Raw genomic sequence first — 16,551 nt, forward strand, 5'->3', positions numbered from 1 at the left:
TTGCATAATTTTTTTCCAAAGACTGGAGGAGACCAAAACACAGCTCCAATGAAAGGACTTAAATGAAGAAGAAGATAAATGTTGTTCAGAATCCGCTTATTTGCTAGTATAGCAATTTGCTGTTTACGGTCTTTATTGACATATTTTACTTTCCAGTGGCCTGAAAAAAGTTCATTCATGTGTGACAGGTGAGACCTTAGTCTGGGAACCGCCCCTGGTGGGCGGAGCTGGTCTTTGCTCCTTTCATAAGCTCAGGTGTGGGCAATTAGGTATACCTCAGCAAACCTGAAGCTGCCAGTGCTTGGTCCAAGTTGGGCAAGTTGGTGTTTTTAACTTCTTTCCATGAAAGCTTGATGCTGGTCCCCCTAAACTCTGTCAGAACGGTAGGTTACACAACAATGTACCACTTGAGCTTTGGTTGTTGTGGCCGAGGTTTACAGTTATTTGCACCCTTGTAGGTGGGAAACATTGCGTTCCAGTCAGAACAGTGTAGTGGACTTCACCGCCACTGACCCACATTTATTAGGGTGTGATGCGAACTTGTGGACAGGTAACGAAAACAATACAGTTGAGGAATATTCCTGTGTTTTACTGTCCAGCGTAAGCCATCTCCTGCCTTTTATTTACAGAGTGCCGAGCTGCTGCTTTGCCCAGTGGATTTCTGGCTGCGGGCACAGGACCCGACACATCAGTGTGTTTTAATTTGTTTTATACTGGTGTAATTTTGACTGCTGCGGCTGTCGATTTTATTTGTTTCTTGTTTTATTTTTCTGTATCAGTAGGCACGATAGAGTTTTGCCCATTTGGGGTGATGTGTGAGTTGCCGTCCCTTTTTAACCAGTGTACTATGTCGATTTGTTCTTAAACGGTTCCCTGCAGCGCTTGTCCTGTCTCACGGGCAATCATACAGTTTTATTGGTTTTAATAAGGTAAAGTTTTTAATTGTTTTTAGGTGCCGCTGTTACACTGTTACTTTTATTTTGTATTAAAAATTAAATTCTTTTTAACTGACTGTGCGCCTACGGCTCTGTCCTATTTTAAATGGGGACCTACCACTAGTCACGCATGAATTAAAACTGGCAGTAAATTCCAACTTACGCCTGGGTGCTGGCAGGAACTCATCCATTTCACCTTTGAACCCTATGAAGAACAGCAGGAGGCACTTTTAATACATTTCACATTTACAGATTGTTGTATGACTTTATCACACTGATGGACAGAATATTTGTTTTAATTTCACACACATGCAAATTTAAGTTGTCACACACTAATTTTAAACAGTTAATTAGGAAAATATAATTACTCTTGTTTTTTTTTTTTTTTTTTTATGTTTTTGATGATCATGAGCATATTGGCATTAGCTGTGGAATTGGGTGAAACCTACTCTTGACAACAACGGAGGCAAATGCAGACAGCTCTCCCTGGGAGTTCATGGCAGAGACACGATACTGAGCTGTATCATCAAAATCACATCTGAAAGAGGAGAGCATCAGCTGATCAATGTCAATGATATGCACATGTTCGGTGTTCTGTGTTAAGGATTCATGTGCACGGTGCCCCTCCCCCAGCTCAACCTAATTCCTTTCAGCCATGTAAATAACACCAACTATGTGAGCCCAACTGTAAAACGTTCCATCACTCCTGGCCAGGAATACTCTGGCAAAAAATAGACACGCTGGTGATGTCACACGCATTCGGTGTTGTGGCTTTCTGTACATGAAGTGATCCGATGTGTGACGTGCCGACAGACTAGCAAGAAAGGTTAACTAATTTGATGGATAAGCAGTAGTTTAAAAAAAGAATAAATAAAGTAAAGCAGTTTTACAACACTTATTCCCCCTGGATGTTTTAATTTAAAAAAAAATGCAATTTCAACAGCACATCATAGGTTTTCTATGTGATAAAGAAATGCTGCTTTGGGATTAAATTGTAAGTGATAAATGTATAAAATTACAGAAAACACACAGATATATGCTGTCCAAAAAGTCCTCCAGTTTTGGTGATTTGGTGAGTGAAGTTTCTACTATTTAATTAGCCTGCACTAGACAGTATTTGTGTATGTCTTCTACGCTCATAAAGTTTAAGAGTACAGCTCGCTCACTGAACCTGCTAGCATTAGCAGCATTTTTAGCTTGCGCCAAATGATGGAACAGCTAAAAGCATTATTAAACAGGCCATATTATTAGATAATCATTTTAATATTGTCCACTAAATGTAACCGATATCCGTTAAACTGAGTAGCAGCTTGTAGAAGTGGTTGAATTTATATTTTAAGCTGCATGTAATCTTAATGCTAGTGAATTGTTGTGCTACAAGTGATCAAACATGAAGTTCAGCTCAGAGATGGGGTGTGAAATTGCGTAGACTATCTTCTACATAATACGTCTACATCTACTATCTTAGACTACCTATCTTTAGACCACCTCTTTGTTATCAGGGGAAAAGGATTTCTCAGTTATCTGGCTCCCAGGCCTCTACTGCGCTACACATCAAGACCCTGGGCCTGTAGATTAAGTCATTTACACATAGGTCCATATATGGCTGAATGCTGAATTCAGGGCAAGATGCCTACTTTAAAAAATAACACTCAGTTTAAAGAATCCTAAATTTCAAAGTAAATATTTTAATGTTAACGAAGTATTTTTAATACATATACTACAAACTGAGGCCCAAGGAACAGCAGTGTCAGCCTATCATATTTTGCCCCCAACAAACTTCTTTATTTCAACCCAATTTTGTGTCAGTCACTGGAAAACAGTGAAGATATTAAATAAACTTTATTTTCAGTATGTAATCATAACAAGTTGTTTGACTAATATATTTTATCTTAATGTCTAACATCTTAACTTCCATGATGTTTTGGTTACGTTTTTAAGTTAAACTTAATATACAGAGCTGTAGTATAGCACTATTTGGGATTCACAAGTTGCATGAAAATACCCTGCCTTCTTTCAAAGGGCTCACTGGAAAATCTTCAAGGTGATGATATGTATTGGCATTAATTTATGGCATAAAATGTATGTGGATATCTACTTTAAGTACTGTGGATGGGAGAAACGACCTACTTGTTAATCTCCAGTGAGTGCACACTGTATCTGCTCTCAATTTTGTACTTGCCAGGGTTGGCAAGCGGATCAAGCACCACATTGTTTTTGTACCTTGAAAGACAAAAAAAGTTTGAAAAGAATAAAACAAAATCAAGCGAGGAAACATTAAAAACTAGATGGATCTAGATGGAATGGATAAAGATCATTTTTTGAAAGAACAGAGAGGAAAGACATAAGATCATGTTGTTGGTGACCTACCAGACGACCCGTGGGTCGGGCCACCCACTGACAGTGCAGTGCAGCCGCACACACTGTTTCTCCCACACAGTGTGGGAGCGAGGTTTAATCACAAACTCTGGGGCGTGCATCAGGCTGTCTTCGTTCATACGCTTGAAGTGTTCCTCGTGTTCATGGATCTAAAGATAGAGCAAATCACTCAGGACAGTTTTTACCTTCTACCAACCACAAAGTGCTCCACATTTACCAATTTCTTGTAGATACATTTAAATAAAACCAACCCATCTACTTTATTATCTTCACACATTACAACTGTAAGGATGTGTTCTTCCTTAGTCCTGTGAAAAGATGAGGTGTTGAGGTCTTGTCTGTTTGTTCGCTATCCAGTATCTCAACACATAATACCACCAATGAGACACTGCTTCCCTCTGTCCAAAGAAACGTGATCTCCTGAAGAATTTGTCACCCAGTAGTAAGGCTGTGCGGCAGGGGAGGCATATAAATGCAGTGAGGGGGTAAGTGTGGTTTTTCATGATGCTCATTGAATGGCTGGGTACCAATTCACATAATCATCCAGGCACATAAATAACTTTCTTGTGTAAGGGGTAGTAATAACAACCACTTAGCCACAGACACTTTACATTCCCAAGCACTGATGCAATCAACCATGGTCAGTTTTGCTACAATAAATAAATATTGTTGTGGTTTGTGGCCTGATATTGGCATTAGAATATGGATTTATTGTGATATTATAATAGAGGAGGATCAACTATGATCCCACAAGTAATGAGCAATAAAAGCACAATATATAAGCACAGATGAATGGTGCAGATGATTCATTTGGATTAAGCATACTTCACCTATGTTGACTTCAGGCCTCAGTTTTAGAGTTTCTTTGGAAAACCTTTTAACTAACAACCTAAATCTTTTTTTCTTTTTTTTAATCACATTATGTCAGTAAAATATAACTCAACACAATGGAAATGTTATACTTGTTACTCAGTAGTTTAAGGATTACTTCACCACTACCCCATGTTTCCTCTGTTATGCCAAGCAATGCGAAGAGAAGAATAATTAGCAGTTATTCAGTAGTTACTCATAACTTAACCACTATTTAACCATTAACTACCATTTTTGTGTTTTCTTAAGTAAAGTGAAACCTGATAGTAAGTAATATTAGCTTATAATTATCTAAGCAGAATTACAGAATTATTCACTAATATACTCCCCAGCGACTGAGATGGGTGTACTGTGATTACAAAAGTACAAAAGCAAATTTGGGATGTCCTAAAGTTTACTGTAACATCACAAATACATAATGCTCATTTGTGATATCAAAGCTAAAGCCTAGCTTATACTTGGACAGCTTCTTGGTGCATTCTAATGTAAATTCTCCAAAGATGTCAACGTGGTCACAAAAAGTGGGCAGGCATATAGACATCCGCATAGACCCTTGCACTCACCATTTGATGATGAAATTTGCATCACTCTGACCAGAGTGGACCCGAGTGGGCCCTAGCAGACTAACAGAAAGTATAATCCGGGCTCAAGAAACATTTTTCTGGGCTTTTGCAAAAAATATGTGCCATTATAATGCCACACAGGCATTTCTTTGACCCACGATACACTCTATAACCCTGTTATGGACTATGATACGTGCCTTAAATATGAGAAGTGAGTCTGTAATGTCAAGAAGAAGACTGATTTACAAAAAAATAAGTATGCAGGTTTTTGCAAGCGCATACAAACAACCAAACAGACCAAACCTAAGACCCGTTTCTGTGATGTAAAATTCTAAGCAGTTCTCCATGTTTGCTTTAAAACTTTAAAGAACAGCACGGCTGCCCTGTGTGATCTCAAAACAGTGAGAACTGACCCTTTTATTCAGAGTGATGCGCTCAGCCGACTCGCGCATGGTCTCCTTCCTGGAGATGAGCTCAGACCTCTCCATCTCCAGGCCACTGGTGAACAAATCCCTGCGGGCCATGTATGCAGCAGTGTCTCTCACTCTTGCTTCCTCTGTATCTGAAAGTCCTGTAGCAAACTCTTGACTAGGAGGCAGCAAAGCAGAGCCAAGGATGGACGTGAAAGCAAGGCATGTTGTTAAAACTTTAGGCTGTTGAAAAGCAATCTTGGGATTTCCAGTTCTACATAGTGGGATAGTTATTACCTGCCCCTGAAGATAGGCACTACATAGCCGATGATTTGGTTGTCTTTATCCACAGCCAAGTAAGTTGGCTTGGCTCTCTTGGGTGAGGGGCTTAGTCTGCTCTCCTCCAGGCCAGAGTGCGAAGACACGTTAAGTCTGAGACATACAGAATACCATCAGCCCGGCACACAGCCAGACAGAGCAACTAACAACAGAAAAATGTGGGGACAAAGCCAAGGTCAGGGGTGGATTAAAATTCAGTTGGAAAGTAGTGGGGATGGTTTAGTTGTAATTATTTTTTACAGCTTTGCACACCTCAGTTATTAAGTTCTCAACATCTATAACAACCATATGATGTGAAAGACAATACTGACACCGCTAACGACCACTAAAAGCAGCCAGTATTCGGTCATTCACAGATGAGTGTCCTTCATCTATGTTGGTATCTCAGTGCATACCAAAATGTGAAACCCAACTGTCCTACTGACTTCCATACTACATTTCATGTTTCTCTAAGAAATATTTAGGGCAAGGTGAGAAATCCATCTTTAGTTTACGTAGAGCTTGCAATCAATGGCCCAGTGGCCTAATGGATAAGGCATCAGCCTCCGGAGCTGGGGATTGTGGGTTCAAGTCCCACCTGGGTCGTAGCCTTGTTCCGTAATGTTTATGCTAGAATGATTTATTACTGACAAACTGCTTTAAAGTGTCTTTCAGGAAATGACTGTGGCTCATAGGGTGAAATATCCTGATATAGGTAAGGAAATCTGTCCAGTGTCAACACTATCCCCATCTTTGAATAGTTTTTGAGGATTCACAGATTGGCATAGCAAGAAGGGCAGTAGGACAGCTGCCCTCATTTTTCCTGTGTCAATCTGAGTCAGTGTCCCTTTACCTCTGACCATTTCCAAGATTTTAATTGGAAAATCTCATAGAACTTGAGAGGGTGTGACATAAAGATTATCCCATATTACAAGAAACTCCTATAACCACATAAATGCAATCCTATCTTTGCCATAAAAGCAATATCATAATCGCCCTGATTCTCACATCATAATGCTCCCTGCCTCCCCTCAGCACTGATCTGGGGTCTGGTGAGCTGCCTGAAGGGAAAGATGAGATAGTAAAATCTAAGCCCTCTGATTTGTTCACACTCTCCAGGCCAGAGTATTTAAGGATTTGCCAGATACCCTAATAGATAGGCTCACTATGGGAGCTTTAGTATTCCCTGGATAGAAAAGCTCAATATACTCCAAACTTTAAATGTCAGGAAATGTGAACTGATGACAAATCAGCAGCTCATGAACAGCTATCCTTGTGCCTCTTAAAAATAAAGAGAAGCTGCCAAATTTCCCACACTCACTAATTAAAAAGATTCACGGCATAGTGGATGAGTTTTCAAATGGACAAGACTGATAAACTATCTCTTCTTATTTTCATCCTAGTATGATACACAGGTCAAGATGCTATTTCAGTCAATTTATATAGCATATAGCTCTAATATAACATAACGTTACATCCTTTCTAACGACTGCCATTCCTCTAAAGGTGACAGAAATTCCTGTAGCCCTTTTAGACACATTACTGTGTTAAAGGTAAGACTTGGTCAACATGCATGAAAACACAAAGGACATCTCTCAGGCTACATGCACAGGGCTTCATGCAGGACTCAAAGCTGTTTTCAATCCTAAGGTGTGTTTGAGGGGCGATCAAGGTGAAAGAAAACTCATGGGGGAGTAAGATGGTTACTTGGTGTCAAGGAAAGACGATCCCAGAGTTGTGTCAGGGAGGTGATCTCACAAGGGTGATGGAGGTGAACTTGATCAGCTGGGGTGGGGTAGGTGTTAGGGAGGTAGTAGGACTTTCCTGTCATAAAGAAAAATGATTGATGAAGTTGATCCACCTCCCTTTCCTTCTCCTTACCCCCTGCTCCTGGTGGCGGCAGAGGCGCTGCCGCTAGCACTGTATCTGCTGCTGGCCTGGTACTGACTCACTTTAGACTGAGTCTCCTTGCTACGGTAGCCGCGGTCATAGTGGAGATGGTGCTTCTGGTAGAACGGTATAGATCCAGACATGCTGCAGGCCGCTCCTCGCACGAGCCCTGAGTTTCCGAGTTTCTTCCTGTCTATCTGCTTGTCTGTCAGGTTAGTTAGTGGTCAAGAGCATGTGGATTCACTGTCAATACAGGGTAGGTTCACAGCAAGCTTTTTGACTCTTTTTGCTGAACATAAATAGCTAATCTAATTGTCATAGTGGAAAAAATTAGACTGTACTAAGTGTACTAAAGGTATGATGGCCAAAAACTACAAATAGTTTCTTGATCAACAAAGACAGTTTAAGGGAACCATCATAAAACCTGCAAATCAAACCTGCAACATCAGCTACAAAGACATGATATACAGTTTCAGGCAATCAGGCACTTTCTTGGCATGCTTACACAGACATATGCAACAACTACAACCTTGCATATCACATCTTACCCCCAAAGTAGTCACTTACTCTGGACAAACTCTCTCAATTCTAAGCTTTAAATGAAAAGATGGTCCAACTCCACACACTCTTAAGTTTGATATCCCAAGCAAACCCGCAGGTAGGCACGCACACGGCTGCGGTCTACACAACAAAAATAATGTTGGCCTTAGTCAGAGAGTCCAAGCAGCAGTCACAGCCTTTTATGGTGAGAGTGGAGATAAATATAGCTAGGAGCAGAGCTTGGGGGCAAGTCAACTCCCATAGTGCAAAACATTTATGGGTGCAGGTCTCTGCCAGTGGGCTTGATATGCAGGTAAATACGAGGCTAGTGTTTGAAGTTTAAATTGCCAATTAATGTCAAGGTTAAATTGTTAATATCACTTTTAGTGTTGCATTAAATCTATATAATATTTTTTTTTTTTTACATGTTTTGTATTTATGAATGCTGCTTATTTTTATTTGTCATTTTTTAATTTATTTATATATTTACTACCACTTTTTTTAAAAATTGAAATTGTGCCACACCATCAAAGCACCTCATCAACCAGCTTTTCCTCGAGGCCAAGCTTCCCCAGAGGTTCCCAAGGTTTTTTAGTATTCTTTAGTCGGTGTCTGATATCTTCTAATTTTGTTTTAAGCCTGTTAAGACTATGATGGCTCATAGCCCAAAGTGTGGCATTGCTGGTTAGTCTCCAGCAGCTTTTTATCTTGGCTTTTGACTGTAGCGGTCTCAGCTGTGACCGTTGCTAACTTTAGCAATGCTATTGTCATGCTCATTGCATACAACAAATGCCAGTTAATGTCTCTTTGTCACTCTCTCTTTCAGTGTCACTGTCATTTGGAGAAGTGCATGAGTGTCTCCTCTTGGTCACTCTGCTCATAAACAGCTACTAAGAAGGTCAAATAAATAAAATCCAGCGGCTAATATAGCACATAAACATAAACTAACATGTTTCTATTTACATGCAAATATAGTGAGCTTTATGTCATTTGGCCAGTGGAGATCATTTGAGCTCTATCTGTGTTTGGACTTTGTTCTGGAATTTGACTTCAGGTCAAACATCTGACAATTTCCATGGCAAAAATATCATGTCAGTGGGCACTTCAGGGGCTTTTGTTCTGACCATTCTTTCCTTTTTGGCTCTCACACATCAGTGTTCAAAATAATATGGTCAGCAATCAGCATGACAGCATACCTTAAACATTATGGCAGCAACATGAAGTGTGAGCCCATTAAAAGAGATAAGCCCACCTCTGTACACTGAGGGAGCTAATACAAGACATTAAGCAGGGTCACAGTACTTCATTCTGTCTAATGAAAATAGCTTACCCACTAAACAAGCCTCCAAGGTGATAACTGGTTGCATTAACTGAAAAACAGGGAGTTGCAGAAATCATCAGATAAACAGCGAGTTTGTCTGCGACTGGTTTCACGTGTGAACATCCAGCTCCAAATCAAATCATCAAATCAAACACAACTTTTCATTATGCATTAAATCAGAGTAAAGTTCAAACTAATTAACATATTGTTTCAATTCGCCTAGTCTTAATCAGTTTATTATAATTTGTGTGTACAAGTGTGTATTTCATCAGTGTGTGGTGTTTAGGGAATCTGCAGATTTTCTCTTTTCAGTCAAACTTGTCTTGTTTACTTTGTATCGAGGCCTCAGTTTCAATAGAAAACCTCTCAACAAGACAAAGAAAATTACATTTCTTTTTTCATTTTAATGAACTGAGTGCTAATAACAAGGTAGATGGTTTCTCTCCGTTTTAGTCTAGATGATGTGATGTCTATGTTTTTCAAAAAAGAATTCAAATTTTGATGTGTCTCAGCACAGAACTGTTTGACACTTTCACATAATTTGGCTTCTTTGCACGATAAAGTTTGATTCTGCATTTTAGGATGGCACGATCAACTGTGTGCACAGACACAGTTTTCTGGGCCAATGTTCAACACAGGTCTCTAACTGAGCTAAGAGAATGATACAACCATTCACACCTGCAGTCAATTTAGAAGCTCCCGTAAACTCAACATACATGTCTTTGTACAGTTGGAAGAAGTGCGAGTACCTGAAGAGGAAAACGTGCAAAACCAGCATTTAAAGACCCGACCATGGCAGCAGATCCATACCCAGAACCTCCTTGCTAGGAGCTAACACAGTACTAGCCGCTGCTCCACCATGCCACATATAAATTTAGTTTATATTCATATTTTCTTAAGTATTCAAACAGTATGAAAATCCCTCCATTGTTGGATTCATCTGCCTTGCACAGAACTGTTATAGTATTTTTTTTCTAATTATCCTTTTATCCATTTATCCATTATATTCTACACACAGACCTTCAACATCCCCTCCATACTCACCAATGCGACATTTTAAAGCCGCTGTGTTACACCACAAGCTACAGTAAACTGCACAATTAGTGCGTATGACTGAGCATCAAAGAACAGCATGTAGCTGCTCAGTATCTCCTACCAAAAACATCCAATCTATCTATCAGGGCTATCTAAATAGCCCTGAAAATAAGCCCCATTCACCAAACAGCTGCCACCCACAGCTAATAAACTCTTCCTCAAAATACTAGCTTGTTTGAAAGTTTAAAGTTTGTATTGGCACAGTGATATCCCCATGGTATATGAGGAGTATAATAGGCCACATAAATATGTTTTACAGTATACAGTTGATTTTATCACCTTATTGAAATAGTTTGCACTTAGTTATTTTTACATGCCAAGAGATGTGGCCCCCACCACGGTGGAGGCAAAGGTAAGAAGAAACCAGCAGCCAACAGCTGGCCAGGGAGCTGCTCATTTGTAGTGATCCTCGGAGAGTGATTGGCCAACTGTGCCCAGACCAGCCAATAGACACATGCCAATCAACTTTGAACTGGCCAATAGGTGGAGGCTTGACACCTTAAAGATAAAAAGGACACCAAAAGCAAAGCCACATCTCTTGGCACGTAACAGTTATTATGACTGTAAGTAAAGCACAAAACTGGTAAATATAAAGCCTGTGAAGTCTTGTATTATTGACACTTTTGACCACAAAGGTGTAGGTGTATTCAACTCAAGGTTACAGTTTTGAGGTTATGGTTAGCTCTGGTGTAATGGTACATTATACTGAGAGGTTTTTCTAGTGTTGTGTGGGGTTCCCACTTCAAAAACAGAAATGGTTTGCTTAGCCACAACATTACTCTGACTCACTAAGATTTGAACAGAAAGACAGTTCACAGCAATGAACTGAGTTTAGCTGTCCAGGAAATTCCCACTGTATGGATATCAGGGGATCTGTTGAGGCTATTTTTATCTTCTGTGTTGTGCTGCATCAATGCTTTGAAGCTATATAAAGTTCGGAGATATGAACATATTCAGTTCACACGAAGTGACACTCTAAGAAAGGTAAATAAATATCTCAAGTAGTGTTTAAATATGCACGAGAAGTTTCATGTGTAAGTAGCAGCCTCTAGTGGTTGAATGCAGCACTGCAATTCTAAGTAAAAAAGAAAAATGCAAAACTTAAAATACAATCTAAAATATTTTCCAACATTAATTTTCTCTTTTCATTTTGAGTGGCTCGGTTTTGTCTCTCCTAAACACAGAGGAGGAGTAGAAACTAACAGTTTGGTATCTATACGTATAATTGTAAAAGTATGGTTATTGTAAAATATATAAATATTCATGAGTCATGACACTCGTTTTGTTATCAGCTTTGAAAGTGCAGTGCTAAAGGTAAGTGAACCATGCACAGTTTAAATTTGTTGTAGCTTTTTTTTTTTTAGATAATTATTTTGTAAACAAAAATAGTTTAACTACTAAAAATACAAATTAAGTGCGGCATACAACGAAAAAAAAAATGATTTTACTTTTACTTATCTTCTGTAACCAGACCCACTCAATGAGCCACATTCCCCTTTTCGGGCATGCCTGGGCAATGCGTTCATGAGGCAGCACACAACCATATGCTTCACCTCTTTGTATGTTTGAAGCTTTAAACTAGGCTTCTTCCACTGGCTTTGCTGCGAGTAAAACTTTTTCCAGCGTGAAGCTGTTTCCCTAACACTGAAAGTGATATGACAGGTGGACAACAAAGGCAGACGTGGCCTGTTTTAACTGTGAGTCAATAATTCCACGTGTTGCTTTTGAAGCCCTGCAGCAGTAATCCTCTGTTTACAGCAATGACTGTGTTACCAACTGTTGTCTGACCCATCGTCGGACAAGTCGCACTATAATTATCCTCTATGTCAACATTTCTTCATTTTATTTTGGTTTAGTATTTGACTTCCTTCAATATTTCATTATCTTTTCTTGTTCGATTTACCTATTCAAATATTCAACGAGGACGTTCCCATGCAGGAAGACATCATAACATATTCTTCAACAATAAATAACACGTAAACAACATTAAAAGCCCAATGGTAATGCAACAAAGGAGAATCATAAATAACAAATGATCAGTGTCAACGTAGCTTAGTTATGAGGATGACCCAAATATGACTAAATTTCTATTTTCCATTAAAGGAATGAATGAAATCAGCTGTTATAATCATATGTTTAAAAAAAATACAAAAAAGATAAATTTATGTGTTGAATAGTTTAGAAAATAAGAGAAACGTTAGAATAAATAAAATATGGAATTTAAAAACTTCCATCTTCCCACAGGGATCATTGAAACTGCACACCTTTCCTTAATTGTTCATAGCAGGGAGGATGTATGTCTCTATTTCCTTAAAAGGACATATCCATGAACGTCAACGCAGGCAGAGAGTGGAAGTTACAATTACTCCAACGAGGGGGGTGTTAAAAATTGTTTTGTATTTTCTTGCTAATAATGCTAGAATTATTTAGATATGTTTTCAAACTGAGTTTTAAACAAGATATTTAAGAATTACAATTAGACTGAAACATGCAATTAATTCCAAATGAGAAATAATGGCTTCATTCTTGACCGGCACCCCCATATTCTTCATTGGTTTGGTCTGGTGTTCTGTACGCAACCCAGCAATATTATGAGGAAGTGAAGGGCGGTGGTTGAGTAAAAGAACGGCACAGGGCTAGCTGACGGTTTTCTGGAAGTTGACAGGTAAGTCTGTGTTTATATCTTATTTTAAGAGCTATTTAGTTGCATTAAACACACTCTGATATATACAAAACACGGGTTTAATCCCGCTGCTAAAACTTCATATCTTCAAAGAAAACGTAATATGTTGCTCGCTCGGTTGGTAGCCTTGAAAACACGGCTAACAGTTAGCCGCGTAGCTAAAGGCTCTGTTACGAAATTGGTCGTAAATAAAGAAATATTTTCAGCTAGTAAATCCCGCGGTTAACTTCGTGAGTTGAAAATGCGTTTGTGAATTGGGTTATCGCCAGTGACTGTTGGGTATTTCATATAAATTATGATGTTGGTTAATATAGGCCGCAAACCAGGAGAGTGTGCAGGTACGGTCAGCTTTTTAAATCATATAAATATCGTGTTTAACTTTTTGGCTTATTCGAAGTTAATTAATGTCAATTGTGCATTTGTATGAACGCTGGGGAAGAAAACATTTCATTAAAAACGCGTAAATATGATATATGCGTTTTAACCTTGGTCAATTCCAGCAGCTCTCTCAAAAAAAATAAACACGTTCAATAATGGGTAAAACTTGTTTTTTATTTTAAAGTTGTACAGCTATCTAATAAAAGGAAATGGCAAGGATTCGTCATGTATATTGGTAAATAAGCTTTAGTTGTTAGTCAGTCGACACAGTTAACCAACAATCACCAGCTGTCTTCAGTCAGCTTTTCAGATTCATTCTCAGTAGGCATAACATTTGTCATTTTATTCTATTTTTTTATTTAATAAGTTATAGGGTAAGACGTTGCTCATATTTTCTTTCCTTTTTTGTTGCACTTGTCAGTGTTTCAGATAATATTAGCCCGCATCACTGTTTTTACAGGGCATCACATGCATAGCGAGATAATACTTGCTGCCTGAGCTGGTTGAATCCATTTTCCATGAGCGCAGAGCAGCAAAACCCAAAGTGTCTGTCAACATAAAGATGTTAATGTGGGGACAGTTCAACTCTTTATTCAAGACTTTGCCTGATAAGGGCATCTGTCCTCACATCGGTAGTTTTCCTACCCTCTTTGAAAGCAGTGAGCTGATCAACCTAGAAAGATGAGGAACATTTCCATTTATAGCTCAGTGAGGGACACCTCACTGGGGATTCGCTGCCAGAGAATTATATTACCCTGCTACTCATGTGTGGATGTGACTGACAAACTCTTATTTTGAATAATGGCATAATCTACTTTGATCTAAATGCTGAATTGTGCTGCCAACATTTGTCTGTCTTGTGGTGTTTTCTTCCACGTTGTGCATTGGCAAATGATGCTGTTTCCTGTAAATGGGGAATACGTTGGCATTCATCCCTATAACATTGCATCCTGATTGGAATTCTTGAAGTCTTTTCGATTTTAGTTTAGTCTTATCAGATGTAGAAATCAACCCAACCTAAATCAGTTTCCAATTTTTGTGTTTCTCAGTAGGAGCTGTAATTCAAAAAGATGTGTAACCTGATGTCTGTTAATTTCCACAGAAACAAAACATTCACAATGTCTAGCAAAAGGGCTAAGGGAAAGACCACGAAGAAGCGCCCTCAGCGCGCCACCTCCAATGTCTTCGCCATGTTTGACCAGTCCCAGATTCAGGAGTTCAAGGAGGCCTTCAACATGATCGACCAGAACCGAGATGGGTTTGTCGACAAAGAGGACCTCCACGACATGCTTGCCTCGCTGGGTGAGTAAAATTCTCAGACATCTTAAGGAGGTCTAATGTATGCCATTCATGCTCTGTTCATATTCATTTGGGTGTGTACTGATGTTAGCTGTGCTTACACTGTTCTACAGGCACACATATTTAAATTTGCTTTAAGCTGTTAATAAAAATTATGATTGCCTCTGTCATTTGAGTCTTTCAGGTTTATGAGTAGAGAAAAGGTGCTCTTCATATATCTATACTGGTTCATTAGAAGAAAAAGAAAATGGTGCAGTAACCGCATAGCTGTGTGACCTGTTCCTGCCAATGCTGCTGCCATGCAGGGTTTCCACCCATGTATTTCAAGCTCCTAAATGGAGCCGCCTACCCAGACTAATGTCTGAAAACAGCTGGTAATTCTAAGCTTGGCTTTAGGACGAGAAGTACAGCTGCTGTTGTTTAATATACCTTTTTATTTTAACACATTCAGTAAACTGTGAAAGGGTTAGAACTACTAAACAAAAGACCCAGGCAAATGTTACAACTTATTACTCTTTTACTCTTGGTCTTATAACTTGTCTGGCAGAAACCCTACACTTAAAAGGCTTCACTCTGCTTCTTTGATAGGAAGCACAATGAAAATAATAATAATGGTTTGAAGCTGGGATTAGCTGGCTAAAGTTGCTTTATAGAGAAATAAACACAGGGCTCTCAGTACAGAGAACATTGAAGGCAGTAAGATGTTTGCCCAATTTCGTTTTGTTCCTATTAGGATAAGAAGATGTTTGAAAATAGAAAAGTCTCCTCTGAATTCAGTTTGCATCACATATGTTTATCTACACAGGCAAAAATCCCAATGATGACTACCTGGAGGCCATGATGAATGAAGCACCTGGGCCCATCAACTTCACCATGTTCCTCACCATGTTTGGAGAGAAGCTCAATGGCACAGACCCCGAGGATGTGATCAGGAATGCATTTGCTTGCTTTGATGAGGAGGGGACAGGTAACTTCCTGTTGGTGACCCACAGTCTCATGGTTTTTTTTTTTTTTTTTTTTTTTTTAAAATTTGAAGAGGGAACTGTTGCAGTTTCTTATCTGATTTTGACCATTATCCACTTCAGGTTTCATCCAGGAAGATTACCTCAGAGAGCTGCTCACAACAATGGGTGACCGGTTTACAGATGAGGAGGTGGATGAGCTCTTCAGGGAGGCCCCCATTGACAAGAAGAATAATTTCAACTATGTGGAGTTCACACGCATCCTAAAGCACGGCGCCAAGGATAAGGACGATTAAGGAGCTACACCAGCGTTCTCTCCGTGCCCTCCACCTCTCTTTCGTCAGCTAGATCACCATGCTGCATGTCTCAACTCTCCAGTTTAAACCCTATTTTAAACAAACCAAAGCAATAACTATCAACACGGTTTGCTGTGAACTTCCAGTATTGCCAAACTTACACATCTTAGAAGAAAATCTGAATAGTCTTTTGTCATGTAAAGATGTGAAGTGGCAGCACTTGGAAAGCTCTAAGGAAATGCATCTTTGCAATTTATGTGATTGGGTTTAGCTGAGTTTTTACATTTTCTAATATAAACTTTTTAAATAAAAGCCCTCTATCAAGTTGTATTTTGCTGTTTCCATTCCATAAATGACAACTGAAATAAGTGTTGCATTATTTTGTCTTTATTTTATTGCCTCGGGTGAAACAAAATTCTTAAGCAATAGGTTTTTTTTTTTTTTTTTCTCTCCTATTGGGATTTTTGTCAAGTCTCTACAAGCCTGCTCTTCCTTCAATCCAGTTCAATCAGCATGTGCAGGCTAGCACTAGGTGATGTTTGTGCAAAGTTCAGTGCACACAGTAAAATCTGACCTTTATAAAAATGAAAGGAAAACGGCTCACTCAGTATA

At 39.1% G+C, this 16,551-nt stretch overlaps 2 protein-coding genes and 1 non-coding gene across 12 annotated transcripts in view; 2 read left to right on the top strand and 1 right to left on the bottom strand.

Annotated features, from left to right (window-relative positions):
- The window catches only part of myom1b (myomesin 1b), a 30,526-nt gene extending 22,456 nt beyond the window's left edge, over positions 1 to 8,070 (bottom strand). For 8 of the 10 annotated variants that reach the window (XM_085172775.1, XM_085172777.1, XM_085172773.1 and 5 more), the window contains exons 1-8: positions 7,933 to 8,070; positions 7,357 to 7,570; positions 5,455 to 5,589; positions 5,161 to 5,335; positions 3,306 to 3,463; positions 3,066 to 3,158; positions 1,385 to 1,473; positions 1,099 to 1,140 (exon numbers count right to left, since the gene is read on the bottom strand). In XM_085172775.1, coding sequence (XP_085028901.1) covers positions 1,099 to 1,140; positions 1,385 to 1,473; positions 3,066 to 3,158; positions 3,306 to 3,463; positions 5,161 to 5,335; positions 5,455 to 5,589; positions 7,357 to 7,508 — 844 coding nt within the window. In that variant the 5' untranslated portion in view covers positions 7,509 to 7,570; positions 7,933 to 8,070. Of the gene's footprint in view, positions 1 to 1,098; positions 1,141 to 1,384; positions 1,474 to 3,065; positions 3,159 to 3,305; positions 3,464 to 5,160; positions 5,336 to 5,454; positions 5,590 to 7,182; positions 7,300 to 7,356; positions 7,571 to 7,913 lie in introns of all 10 variants that reach the window. The other 2 variants (XM_085172772.1, XM_085172778.1) reach the window with 2 other exon arrangements.
- Positions 6,009 to 6,081, top strand: trnar-ccg (transfer RNA arginine (anticodon CCG)). The gene has a single exon. It is a non-coding gene; the product is annotated as a tRNA-Arg (tRNA).
- Positions 8,071 to 12,855: 4,785 nt separating the features above from the next.
- Positions 12,856 to 16,307, top strand: myl12.1 (myosin, light chain 12, genome duplicate 1). The gene is made up of 4 exons (XM_085172785.1): positions 12,856 to 12,986; positions 14,485 to 14,684; positions 15,487 to 15,648; positions 15,767 to 16,307. The coding sequence occupies exons 2-4, from the start codon at positions 14,501 to 14,503 to the stop codon at positions 15,937 to 15,939; spliced, it is 519 nt and encodes a 172-aa protein (XP_085028911.1). The 5' UTR covers positions 12,856 to 12,986; positions 14,485 to 14,500; the 3' UTR covers positions 15,940 to 16,307.
- Positions 16,308 to 16,551: the final 244 nt, after the last annotated feature.

Source organism: Neolamprologus multifasciatus, chromosome 9, assembly GCF_963576455.1.
Source record: "Neolamprologus multifasciatus chromosome 9, fNeoMul1.2, whole genome shotgun sequence".
Taxonomy (NCBI): domain Eukaryota; kingdom Metazoa; phylum Chordata; class Actinopteri; order Cichliformes; family Cichlidae; genus Neolamprologus; species Neolamprologus multifasciatus.